This window comes from Pan paniscus, chromosome 2, assembly GCF_029289425.2.
Source record: "Pan paniscus chromosome 2, NHGRI_mPanPan1-v2.0_pri, whole genome shotgun sequence".
NCBI classification, from domain to species: domain Eukaryota; kingdom Metazoa; phylum Chordata; class Mammalia; order Primates; family Hominidae; genus Pan; species Pan paniscus.
In genome coordinates this window covers 171,462,141-171,476,559 of record NC_085926.1, presented here as the reverse complement: position 1 = coordinate 171,476,559, position 14,419 = coordinate 171,462,141, and the positions used below count along the sequence as shown (strand labels likewise).

General features: G+C 36.3%; 1 protein-coding gene across 12 annotated transcripts in view; it reads right to left on the bottom strand.

The window, feature by feature from the left end:
* The window catches only part of NLGN1 (neuroligin 1), a 915,231-nt gene that overhangs the window by 686,187 nt on the left and 214,625 nt on the right, over positions 1-14,419 (bottom strand). For 5 of the 12 annotated variants that reach the window (XM_055110687.2, XM_055110690.2, XM_055110689.2 and 2 more), the window contains one exon: positions 14,228-14,287. The exons of the other annotated variants lie outside the window; for them this stretch is intronic. In XM_055110687.2, coding sequence (XP_054966662.1) covers positions 14,228-14,287 — 60 coding nt within the window. The remainder of the gene's footprint in view (positions 1-14,227; positions 14,288-14,419) is intronic. 12 annotated transcript variants of the gene reach the window in all.

Sequence of the window (14,419 nt, the reverse complement as noted above, 5' to 3'; positions counted from 1 at the left end):
TACCATATGTAAATTTTACTTATTTCCCATAGCATCTCTAATGTTTGTTATAGTGAGTGGCTAAGGGCACAGTCAATGGAGCTAAACCATCTGGCATTGAATCCTGGTTCTGCCACTTTCTAACTGTGGAACCTTGCACAGTAACTTATCTGTGCCTCATATTTCTCCTTAGTAAAGTGGAAATACTAATAGTAACTTTTTCATAGGTTTATTGTGAAGATTAAGTAAGTTAATATATAAAGCCATTAAAACAATGCTTGGCCTGTGGTAGGCACTATACAAATTGTAGCTATTATAATAATGATTTTTGTGAGTCCTTGCTTGATTGTCCCCTATGACAAGTACCAAGTCTTCCTGTTTTTATCTTCGGGGTCCAGCATAGCCCCTAGGACTCATTAAACACTCAATAATTGTTTGATCAGATAACGAACAAGTGCGTTAAAACAAGAATAACAGAATAATAGAGGAACAGATCTTTTATTTCCCAAAGTTACAACATGTCTTTTTTTCATTGTTCCCCTTAGATGTGAAGGGAACTGTAAGGGTAAAAATACAAGTGGTCATAGTGTTTTAGTTGAGAGTTTTAATCTAATTATTCAGTGTGCACAGAGGGTTTCTATTCTATCATCTCTCATAATTACATGAACATTTACTGATGTGCACCATGGGGAAAATGCCAGCAAAACCAGGAAACAAGATTGGCTAAATAATTTGTAGGATCCAGTACAAAATGAAAATGCAGGATACTTTGTTCAAAAAGTATTATGAATTTCAAGATGGTGAAAAAAGATTGTTTAACCAAGTGTGGGGCCATTCTGAGCTCAGGGATCAGCCGGACTGCACAGACTACCAGCCCATGAAGCCGGCCCCGCCAGAAATCCAACACCCTCTTCTCTATCACTCTGCAATGTGTTCTGAGGCACAGATCCAGCTGATCTCGCTGCCAGCTTTATCTCTCACTGCCAGCTTTATCTCTCACTCCTAGATTGAGATGTTATAGGTCAATAACATTCTTAGTATGCCTCTCCACCACCACTCTCCAGGATTCAGCCTCCACCATCCACTAGAAAAGCCACTGGCCACTCTATTTATCTCAGTGATCTAACTGGCCCATTTTCCACCATACTCAAAATGCTCCTTCATTTATCAGCTGTTTTGGGGACACTAACCATGTTCCAAACACTCTGCCTATGGTGATAAATAATATATAATATAGTCTCACTCTCTCGTTTCCTTCATTTTATAAAGTGATTTCTGGCTTGCCCTGGGAAATCTGTGGTTGCTAATACCTAATAAAAGAAGAAAAGACATAGTGGCTCATGCCTGTAATCCCAGCACTTTGGGAGCCCGAGGAAGGAGGATCGCTTGCAGTCAGCAGTTAGAGATCAGCTTGGCCAACTTAGGGAGACCGCATCTCTACAAAACAATTTAAAAATAGCCAGGTATGGTGGTGTGTGTCTCTAGTACTAGCTATCCAAGATGCTGAGGCAGGAGGATCACTTGAGCCCATGGGCTCAAGGATTACAGTGAGCTACCATCTTGCAACTGCATTCCAGCCTGGATGATAGAGTGAGACCCTGTCTCTAAAAAAAAGAAGAAAAGAAGAACAATGACAAAAACCCACTGAATTCACATATATGTTTATGGTGATAACCAACGGAAGGCCAAATCATAAGGAATGAGAACCCCACACAGGCCATTGGAGAAGCTATTTAATGCTATATAACCCCTTAAACAAATACAATTCGACCTCTTCTTAGATTATCTGGTATTCAGGCTTCTTGCCTCTCATAATCTCAAGTTAAATGCCTTGGAGAAAACGTTAGCAATAAGTCCTATTTACAGAGGTAGATGGTAAAACAAGGAAAAAAGAAAATAATTAGAAGATATATTTGTCAGGGGAGGGAAATTGGGGTTGAATAAGAAGAAAAAGATTAAAATAGAAGGTGGGAAAGGAAAAATGAAGCTTGTGTCTACTAAAGAAAAACCATTTTCAGTGCTCCTATTACACAAATGCATTGTCGGCATCTTGTATTAAAATATGAATTCAGTGCAGAGGCAATAAGGCTGGCAGTAACGTGCACAGGCAGAAAGCCAAGAGCTCTGGCTGTTGGCAGCCACTTGGCCTCGAGGGCCCCTGTGACAGAGTCCAGGTTATATCTGTCAGACTCTGAGCCACTGAAGACTGTTATTTCTTAGTTAAAGACTCTGATGTTGGCTTTGAAATTTACTTCATTTGGGGAGCACTGCGCCATAAACAAATAGTGATTGCATAGCAGAAAGGAACAGAATTTACTATGTCTGGTGAGGAATTACTGCAGGTGTAGTATTACTCAAATAAATGCAGATGGTGGGAGATGAAGGCTCTCTCCAACAAATTGCATTGTTTCTTAAGGTTGATTATGTTTTCAATGAATGTTTATTGAATTCCTTGTGAATGCTATAGATATAGCAGTGAGCAAGAGAAACGTTCTTCTGGGGCAGTGAGAGAGTAAATATCAGCACATAAATGAACAAAATAATTTCATATGAAGATACAAATGTAATGAAGAAAATAACCACAAAGATATCAAAGAATAACTGGAGGAAAAGGGTAGGGTTATCTTGATAGGTTGATCAGCAAAGGCTGTTTTGACAAGGTGGCATTTTTCCAAAACTTGAATTATAAAACTTAGTCTGACATGAAAAGAGGTAGAGGTACATTAAAAGTAGAAGGATCAGCATGTGCAAGGGTCCTGAGGTAGGATGGAGGTTGACTATTCCAGGAACAAAAAGAATATCAATAAAGCTAGAAAGTAGAGAGAAGGGAGAAATATACAGAAGGAGATTGAAACGGCAGACAAGAGTTACTACGTAGAGTCTTACAGAGTGTTCTAGGCGATAGTAGGGAGTTCTACATTTATTTAAAAAGCAATAGAGAATCCTTGAGGGGAATTAAGAAAAAGGTGATATAATTTGATTTCAGACTTTAAAGCAAAGATCACACTGGCTGCTATGTGTAGAAGAGATTGCAAAAGCAGGAATGGGAATAGGAAGAACTGTTAAGAGGCTATTACAGTGGTTGAGGCAAGAAATGATGGAGGCTCTAGATCAGGATGGGAGAAATGGAGAAGGAAGGAGAGCGTGCACCAGGGAAGAAGGATGGTGTCTGCAGGTGTCCTGAACGTCGGGAGTAAGCAATGCCTGTACACAGCCCTGAAAGGTCTCCTCATGTCGGGAGGGTTGGCTTCTATAGATTCCCAATTAGTAATACCTCACTTATTTGAGGCCTACATCTTCAGCGGCCTGTTATTCAGAACATAAAACTGAAAAAATATTACCATCAAACAAAGTCTATATATTTAAGTTCCCATGGGTTACAGATGGTGAAAACTCTCATTTTGAGTCCAGTTTTTTTCACAAACAAGTTTTTCTGTTTGTTTGCGTGTCTCAAGTGTGGGTGACAGATCAGATTCAGGACTACAGAAGTGAGCAGATAAGTGTTTCTAAAATCCTGGCAAAGTGAGATTAGGAAGAAGAGACAACTGATATCCATGCAAAAAAAGAGAACACACACATATTTTTAAAAAGCACTCAAAAATATTTTAATATCTGAAATATGGTCCCATAGACTACATTAGCCTTTGAAGGTATTGAGAGACCACAGTATTTATCCGTGAGTGCTCATGTAAGGGGTAACTTTCTATTTCAAAATCTCAAACCACAGATACCTCTCCTGTGTGTTCCCTCAATGCCCCTTGCCTCCTTTCCTCAGGGTGCTTACTATATTGTTATTTTCTCTTTCTGTATCTGCCTCCCCCACAAGACAGTGAACTCTTTGAGGGCAGCTCTTTAATGCCTTTTTTTATCTCAGTATCTCCAGGACCTACCCCAGGACTCTGCACTGAGAAGACTTCCAACAAAAGTGAGAAAAAAGCCCTAGAACATCAGCTGTTCATTTTTACTTCTGGAAGCAACAGCCTGTAATCCAGCAGCTGTTGTATCAGTAGCCAAAGCATTCCCCAGCTTTAAAGAGATTTGTATAGGTACACTTTAGGCTTTAAAAAAAAAAAAAAAACAGATGGATGGAAAGTTTTAAACCATTGCTTCTTGGCAGAGCAACTAAGGTGGGCTCAGGCAACAGGGCTGATATAATTATAGTTTTGGTTATGCCTGATGTGTTTTATTCTGATGTGCATATTTTGTGCTCTATACACAGTTTAAAGATTTAATTAAATGTTTTATTATGGGGAACACAGTGCCAAATATCAGCATCATTACCTTTTCTTTCTTTACAGAAGCAGCTATTTCCTCATTTTGTTTTTTGGAGATTTTAATACATATCAAACTTACATTTACTTAGTAATATTGACACGGACATCAACAAAAAAAGCCCTATTTCTTGTTACTGAGGTTTTTCTTGCAATGTAAATAAACCCTCTGAGGGCAAAGAACATCTCTTTCCCAAAGTGCTAGATGGGGCACTTTGTCCATAGTAGGCCATGGCTGAGAGAGACAGGAAACAGCCAAACTGGGAAACCTGAGGCAGGGCCTCCAGGACACAACACCAGCAAAGCAACAACACCAAAAAGAATAACAATCAATCAATCAATTAATTGATAAAAGCACCACTTGCAATAGTCAAAGTTTCTACCTGATGATAGTCTGAGGCCCCAGTAAATATTATACAAAGTTTTATGTTTTCTTCCCCTCTACCCCTATAAGAACACCCTTTGCTAAACTGCGGAGGTGGCCAAAGAATTTCATAAAATAAATACAGAAGAAAAAAAAACAACTCATCTCTGGCCTTTCAGAGTCAGTTGGAATACAAAATCATTTAAGCGGCCATTTTAGGAAATATTTTCTCCTCAGAATGCAAATTTATAAATATTTCCATTTTCACTGAAATGAAGTTATTCCTTAAATGAATGACTTCCAAACATTTTAATAAGGCAACAGAAGCTCCCTTTGCTCTGGAAGAAAGAAATCAATGAAGGAGAGAAGAAAAGTGAAGAAAAGGAAAGAAATCTTTCCATTGTAGGTGGTGTCTCCATATACATATGTGTGAGGGATGAGGAAGCTGTCCAAGTGGGTGTGTGTGGGAGTGTGGGTGTTTGCTTTGGTGGGAAGTTGGGGATAGGTCAAGAGAAGCACTGATAGGCTGCTTGGCTGCCTAGCTTGGAGGAGCTCAGAAACCTCAGGATCTGCCTCCTTGTAAATTACTGTGCCAAAGCAACATATCAGTTCTCTTTAATGAAAGCTCAGAATTGCAAACTGAGGCCTGGCCTGCTCATTGTCAGGAAAGATGGTGAGCTGAGAAGGATGGTGAGCTGAGGAAGATGGTTTGTGGGAACTTAGCAGGGATGGAGAGTTAGAGGATGCTGCAGGCATTCTTCTTTTTAGAGATCCTCCACAGAACATACCTGTTCCCAAGAGGCCTAGGAGTCCAAATTAGGAAGCACATATATATTTTTAATAATTTTAACCAGGGATCCCTCTTCCTTTACTGAGAGTAGCTATAGTTACTACTACTCGACAGGGTTACATTACTTGTCCTAGTGTCAACCTGTCCTGTTCATACTTATCCCCCTGCCCCTGCTCATACTTATCCCTCTACCCCTGCTCTTCCTTCTTTCACTTTCCAATTAGGGGAACTCAGAAAGAAGACTCTAGAAGAGGAGCCCCAAACCTTTTGGAGAAAAGAAAATGTGAGCACTTTTGTAAGATGAAAAGGCAGATGTTTTTATATGCTTCTAAGACTAGGAGATGATATGGTCTTTTTTTTTTTTAAGTGGAATAACTACTCCAAAGATCTTTGCCTCAAGAAAAAAAAAAAAAAAGAAGAAGAAAAGGAAAGTGAAGACTCCCTCCTTCATTCCTGCAATGGGGACCAAAAAATTAGGACCACTGTTCATTAATCAGATTTTTCTACTTTTAAAAATGATAATTATGGTTACAATGACTCCAGATCCTTTTATTAAGATTCTTTTCGTCATTGCTTAAATCTGATTTTTGCAACATTTTACAGGCTTTCATGAAAATTATGAGCTATGCTTAAATTGCTTTAGTGGTATCATTTCATAGATACCAAATGAATAGGATTACATAAACAAAGAATTAGGTCTTAACTTAAAAATTATTTTAAAAATAACTTTGTTCAATTCCCTAAAGTAACAAATGGAACAGAACTGAAAAGCAATAATATTACAGTTTTAAATTGGTAGGATCTTCATTTTAACTTAAACCATGTTTGCATATAAGCAACCATCTGGATAAAATGTTTAAAATTCAAGAAATATATCAAAAAACTGAATCATTTTGTTGACACAAAGTCAAACACTTGGATATATAAAAGCATATGGACTAATGCATCGTATCCTATCTTGATAGAAAAATACCAAAAAACAAATTAAAAGAACTTCTCAGGAGGGCACAGAAAATTCATTATCTGTAGGAAGGGTCATTGTGGTAAAGGGAGCTATCACATTGAGTTTTGATTTGAACAGGAGTCTCAGTACTCCTAACAGTCATGTGAACTTGGGCAACTTATTTAACCCCAATAAGCTATAGTTTTTCAACATTTAAAACAGACATAATGATAGAAACATTTGGGATCATTCTGAGGATTAGTTTGGAAAAAAGTGGCAATGTCCTTAGTGTCCTTCAATAACTTATGTCCAGCTGAACCTTCGGATGTGACAGTTATAGGTTGAATTGTGTCTCCCCAAAATTCTATATGTTAAAGTCCTAACCTGAGTACCTCAAATGTGACCTTAGTTAGAAATGAGATCGTTACAGATATAATTAATTACATTGAGGTCATTAGGTTGTGCCATAATCCAATATGACTTGTATCCTTCTAAAATATTGACCATTGGAACACAGACATATACGCAGGCAGAAGGCCATGTGAAGAGACACAGGGAGAAGACAGCCATTGATAAGACACAAAGAGAGGCCCAGAACTGATTCTTCTTCGCAGCCCTCAGAAAGAACCAACCATGCCCATGTGCTGATATCAGACTTGTTAGTCTCCAGAACTGCAAAACAACAACAACAATTCTGCTCTTTACGCTACCCAGTTTGTGGTACTTTGTTACAGCAATCCACCAAACCGATACAATGACCTTATTTGTAAATAGGCTTTTGTAAATATAATGAAGATGAGGTCACACTGGATTAGAAAGGGCCCTAAGTCTAGGGGCCAGCACCTGAGTAAGAAGACCGCATGAAGACATGGGGATGTAGGGAGACGCACAGAAAAGAAAGCTATGTGACAACAGAGCTAGGAATTGGAGTGATGCAACTACAAGCCAAGGAACAGCAAGGACTATTAGTAACCTCTGGACACTAGAAAAAAGCAGGGAGGTACTCCTTTAGAGCCTCCAGAAAGAGCCAATCCTTCCCACTCCTTGATTTTAAACTTCTTGACTCCAGACTTTGAGAGAATAAATCCCTATTGTTTTAAACCACACAGTTTGTGATAATTTGTTACAGCAGCCTAGGCAACTTATACAAGAAGTGTTACATAAAGTACTCTGTCCAGTTATAAAAGGCTATGTGAAGATTTATGATTAGAAATTATGCTTCTACAACTTGTCCAGAGTTTAAGGTGATCAAACTCAGAATGATTCTCCGGAATTGTTACTAGCAAACGTCTATACTGGTGTGACGTTTGAATTCTGCCATGTCCTAAACTACGTTAGCATGTCCTGCCAGGAGAGGAAGAAGGAGAAGAGTATTCATAGGAGAGATATTAAAGACCAGAATATTATCTACAAAATGTGTAATGGTAAGTAATATAGAACTGAACTTAAAAAAAAACCATTGCATTCTAATTATTAAGCTCATCGAATGCCATATATGTGAAAAGAATAAATAAGGAAAGATATTACATACGGTAGAAGAAAGGATAGCAGTTTTTACCAAGAATTTATTTTCTAGCATAACTTTTTCTGCTGGTGGCACAAATCTTAAATGTTTTCAACTTCAACCCCAGTTTCTGTAAGAAAAAAAGTATTTATTCTTTGGAAAAATTGAATTGGACAACTATAATGGTCTTTTAATCATCTGCTTCAGGAGACTGTCTCTGTCTGTCAGTAAACAATGGAACAACTGATGTTGTTCTTTTAAAACTTTACAGCCCTTTAGATCTACTTCATTTCAGAGTCCCAACTTACACTGTTTAGCTTTTAGAAGACATACCCACATCTGTCCACAGTTACTAATTCAAATATGAAGCCAAATCTCTGGTTCAATATAGTTTTACGTTCATCTTCAAACTCTAAGTGAACTAGGCGTTTTAATTATTTCAGTGTGTGGTGATTTTTCTACTAGCAAATTGGCCACCAATTTCATTTTCTATGTGATCTTAAATCCCATATAAATATGATTCTTATTGTTGCTTTGTGCTGTTTTTGTTGTTGTGTTTTAGTTCCTCCATTCTAAAATAACCCTTTCAAAGGAAGCAGTTGGCCAACAACAAATTATGAATCTTTGGGCAAGATAATTTAACTTCTTTGTTCCTCCATTTCTACATCTGGAAAGTGACGGTGAGAACCTCACGAGGCTGTTGCGATATCAAATAAATTAATATGCCATGATGTCTAGACCATAGGAAGATCTCACTGATGTTAATTCTATCTTCATTTTCCTTAACATTACACATCAAACAATTGAAAGAATCAGATAAGAGCAGAACCCCACTATACTTCTGCCCATGCACTCACACTCAGGTACTGTGCATAGCAACATACTAATTTTTCTACCCACGTTCCTTCCTTTAATTCAAAATCTGCAAATCCCACCTTTCTCACCTACTGAAGGATACTGTTCCAGAATTTCTACCATCTTTTGCCTGTATTTAAAATTGTTCATTTGCTGCTGTATAAAAATATTTCTTTATTTCTTCTATCTTAACCTACCGTAACAAAAGCAACCTCTATTTTCCTCACTTCTCATATTTTTCTGATGCCTTTTTAAAAAGCAAAACTCTTTAAAATAATTATTTATGTTAAGCCACCCCAAATCTTCACCCATTCTCTCTTAGACACACTCCAGTGTGTAAAACCCACACCACCCCACAAAAGTTAATTTGGCACAGTTGATCACTATGCCCACTTGGAGACATTTTCCTTACTTAACTTCCAGGCCAACAAAAAAAATCTTGGTTTACCTACCACCTCATACATAATTCTTTCTCAGTTTCCATTGCTTTCCTTCTCTTCTTCCAGACCTCATAATGTTGGAATGTTCCTATAAATTAAACCTTGTTGTCTTGTTTCTTTTGTTATCTTCATTCACTTCCTTTTATTCTCTCTCAAGCTCATGACTTGAAATCTTTACCTTCTATATTAGAGTAACTGCCAAATTTATATCTCTACATAGATCTTTCTCTCTACCTTAATTCAAGATATTGGTTCAAGAAACTGGCTTTTTGATGTCTTTACTTGAATGTCTAAGGGTCACCTCAAATTAAACATGTCCAAAACTAAACTTATTTTTGTACTCTGCTTCTCCCCTAACCCTTCTTCCTTTCCATCTTAATTGATGGCAAATCTATTCTTCCAGGTATTCAGATCAAAAACACAGTAATCTTCTTTGACTTCTTCTTTTCTTTCACAGCCCACAGCAAATTGATCAAGGAATGTGATCTTTAAAATATATGAAGAATCTATCACTTCCGTGGTTACTACCCTGGTTTGAGCCTGGACCATGACCAAGTCTTACCTGGAGCCTCCTCTTACTCTCCCCATTTCTCCATGCTCTCCTACAACCTACTCTCAATACATCCACCAGAGTGACTTTTTAAAAATATCAAGTCAGATTATTCTGAATCTCATTGTCTCTCTCTCTTTTCCCCCTTTCCAGATCTGCTATATTCCTAATTGTTCCTTAAATATCTTTCTCTAGATACTCACTTTATCTCCTTCAGATCTTTGCTCGAATGAGGTAGTCTTCATTTTATTTTTAACTATTTTCACTCTCCATACCAGCACTCTTGGTCTTTCATACTCTGTTTCAATTTCTCACCCTCTCACACCTTTTTAATTTAGTTTTTATTGTGTTCATCATTTACAAACTGTCTCTACCACTAGGTTGTAAGCTTTATACAAGCAGGAAAGGTTTTTGTCTTCTTTTATTTACTCTGTACCTAGAGCAATACTCAGCACAGAGTAAGTACTCAATAAATATTTGTCAAATGAATAAGTAAATGAGTGAGAAATGTATAAGCAAAAAGGAAGAACATTCTGGAATATAATCCCCTTTTAGAGTCTTAAAAACCTTGACAGTACTAGGAGTCATTGTTATACATATTAAATTAGGAAAAAATCAGTCCCTATGTTAAATAGACAACCAGACAAACCAAAAACCTGTGGAAAAGGCTCTTGAAAGAATTCAATATTATCTCAGGTAAAGACCATGAACCAGAGCACGTAAAAATAAAACACTTTTGAAAATCACGACCAAAATGCTCAAAGAGTAAATGATTGTACCAGAGTCATATACAAAGATTTTAATCTTCTGCACAATACAAATTGGGGTAAATAGAAAAGCAAGTTAATGTCTCACAAGTGCAGGAATGAAAATTAGTTCTGTATCCATCTTAGAAGAGCTATGCAAATAATAGTAAAAGTGCTGGAGAAACACAAGACTACACAACTCTAGAGAATCCATGAGCCAGACAATGTGTTTGTGAATCCTCTCTGGGTCCTTTGTTTCTCCTTCTCATGTTTACTGCCTAATATTTGACCACTTTCTTGTTTGTTAGCGACTCTCACAGGAGAGCAACCTAAAGAAACAGAGGGAAACTTAAGCAAGTTAAAGCAACTCCTTGATAGCAGCCAGGAGGAATATGTGGGGATCTTAATCTGGACAGTAAGAAGCATGTGGTATTATTAGATAGGCGCAAAAGTAATTGAGGTTTAAAGTATTCACTAAATGATTACTGAATATATTTTTGGAAATTGGCTGCTAACATTAGCTTGATTCAATTCAATTAAGGTGAGCATTAAGTCTGTCTAAAATACGGTCAACTGATAGAATAAAAAGAACTCATGACATATTTGAATATGTTAAAGAAAGAAGGAAAAAAGAGAGAGGAAGGATGGATACATATAAGTCTCTGCTATGGAAATCATCACAGGAGATAATTTAACATAACGGAAATCTATCTAATGTAAAAAAGAATTAAGGCCAAACTTGCCTCTACCACTAACTAGCAGTCAGTGGTAAGGTTGGAATACCTAACTTTTCAGAGTCTACCTTCTTACTTGTAAAATAGAGATAAAAAGTTTAAAATTAAAAAACAGACAGAGTAATATACTTTTCTCCTAATGTTGCTATGATGATTAAATGGATAAATTACGCAAAACACCTAATATATAAAACCAGGTGTCTGTTCTCCACAACCAAACTCCAGTTTCTATCATGTTATCTGCCTGTTTGTTCAAGTGTTGAAAATCATCTCATTTTAAGAATTCATTCTTCTTTTCCATTTTGTAAGGATAAAACTCTGAAGAAAGATCTAGAGGGTAATTAACATATGGCTAAAACTATCATGGGAAATATTAAAAAACAGATTAAAAAGTACAACTGGGACCCGTTTTAAAATGAAGGCAGCCTATTGATAAAAATGAGCTTTTTTCTTTAATTGCAGGAAAATATTGTAAATGCTCTATTTAAAAATTATAGAACAACATCTCTTGGAGGAGGGATAAGATTTCTTTTCTTTTATACACAACAAAGTACAGAAAATACTTTGCTCTTTGTAAAGTTGTTTGATTATAAGTTCTATGGGAAGAGGACTGACTTGAATAGTATGTGGCTTGTAATTGGCAATTAGGAAATAGTTTTGCATGAATACAATATGCACAGATTATAGAGTACTTGGCTCAGGGATGGGAGTCCATCTGTCTCTGCAGGTGATCCATACATAATAAAAGAATAAATAATAACAAGACAGGATTTTAATGGCATCTAGATAAAAGGCAAAGCAGCCATTCTCACAGTTCCTGAACCATCATTCATAAAGTCCTGGCAAAGCAACTATTCTCACAGTTCCTAAACCATCATTTATACACTCCTGGCATTCTACTGAAAATCTCACAGTCCACATGCAGTATATATTAGTATATATATAAACAGATATAAAATGACTAATAATTTCTTGACTCTCAAAATATGGTATCTTGAAATAACCAAAATAGCCCCTTCATGGTAGAAAAATAATTTTAAAAAACAGGTAAAAGTTCGGAAAAATGATTTCTACTCCTCTAGTTAAAAGCTAAACTCTAAACTTTAGTTTTTGTTTATTTTAAAAATACTATTTATATAATAAAATTACATCAAAAATTTTTGTTATTTAGACTTTAGGATAATGTACAAAGAGCTAATAAATGAGCAGAATGTATTTAATAATAATAATTGGATATATTAAATTCCCAAGCCAAAATGATTTTTAGAATGCATAGTTAATAGTATGAATAAGCACAACAGACTTAAACTGTAAACCATACAGGCTCAAGTGGGCATTGATAGATGTTGTCCTCATTCTAATTATTACTTAGTTCAGAGTTTGTGAAGGTAAATAGCATTGCCTACACATCTCTTTGCCAACTCTCTTACTAAAGCAAATGGAACCAACAATACAAAGAACAATGAAAAAGAATTTTCTAATAAATCTTTTATCCTCTAAAGTTGTATGAGAAGAAAGGTCACTTTCTCACTCACTAGCTTACCTTTTGGTGCTCTTATCTTTTTCTTCATCATACATGTTTTTATTTATTATGCTCTATGCATTCTTCAATAGCATCTTTATTTATGACTTTGTGAATCAACATCTTTGTAATAGGAGGTGAAAGTCACTTAGCTAATTACACATGCTTGATAAGCTGCATCATAATAACTACTGCAGTATTGTACATTAGTTAAAGGTATGTAAATTACTGCAGTTATTTTCATTTGCAGAAAAAAAGAGACTTTTTTTAGTCATTTAAAACACCCTTATTGTCTCCATATCCATCTTCTTAAGTATAGTGTGCTTTTAACCCAATTCATAACATCAATAAAGAATGAAGGTTAAATCCCACTCTACCAGTATTACCCAAGAAATAACAGCAAAGACAAAGCAAACAAAAAAACCCTCAATTTAATGCAAATAATTCTGAACTGAGTTATGAATTTTGTTATTTATAAAGTGTCTTCCATATAAATGCAATCCCAGTAAAACAGAACAGTTTAGACATTCCCTGCCCCACAAGGATGCTATAATGAAATCTGACTTGGTCCAGCCAGGATATTAGAAGTGCAGAGAGAGATAGAATGTGCAGCATTAGAATATTAATATGACTTCTGTATGAAGACTGGAAATTCTACAAAGTTATGAACAAGGTCAAAATAACACTTAGATGATTTACTGCCATAGAAAAGCATACTCTCCTATGAGTGATTTCCTGAATGTTATATAAAAGTGGAGTGTGGACAAGCTACATTCAGATGCAAGCTTGCAGCTGTCAGTGTCTACATTTGCTCAATCTGGCTAGAGGATGATTTGAAGGTTGATTTAATTGTAGCTTCTGAATCATGCACTTCTCTATGTTTTAAATTGTTTAACGTAAATATAAAAATGTTAAAGTAATTTTAAGACTGTAAATATTTAGTATCAAATCTGCAAAATCTCATTCTCCTCTGGAAAAGTGACTGAAAATGAAAAGACTAAGAAAAAAACACTATTACCTTAATAATAATAATTGCTCGATAATTATGGAAAATTTATCCTTAGGATGAGAAAGTCCATAGAGTGTTCAGATGGAATGCTGAGAATAAACAAAACAACTAGATTTGTGATTGAGTGATCAAATTCTAAGAGGAACACAAATATATATCTGTAGAAAAGAGTTCAGAGATCAAAGTTACCAGTTCCTAAGACAGCATTGTTTTGGTTCCTTGCAGGTATCATAATAGCCTAAGTACATATTCCACTAAACACAAACTCAAAGCCAAGATTCAACTCTTGCCGATGCTACCAGCACCAGAACACAAGGCACAACCAATGAGTTTTGCCAATGTAATCTACTCAGCTAGAGCTCTCCTTAAACACCTTTATATTCCTTGACAGCCTTCATCAGATTCCAAACATCACCTAACCATTTACTTCCCAGCATCAGCAAATCATCCTTAGGGAGAGTATCTTGTTCTTCCTCTGCAAGCTTTTTCCCCCATTTTTAATTTCCACTTTTATACATACCTCCTTTTCTACATATTTTCTTGCCGGGCTTTCTGGCACATTCCTTGGATATTCTTTTTACTGAAAAATGAATAGAAGACTAGAAAATAACATGGCGCTCCATCACAGACCGCCGGAACATGCAACACCACTATCTAACTCAATACGCTCCTGCATTTACTGAGTGCGAAAGATCCCCAATTCGTTGAGCCT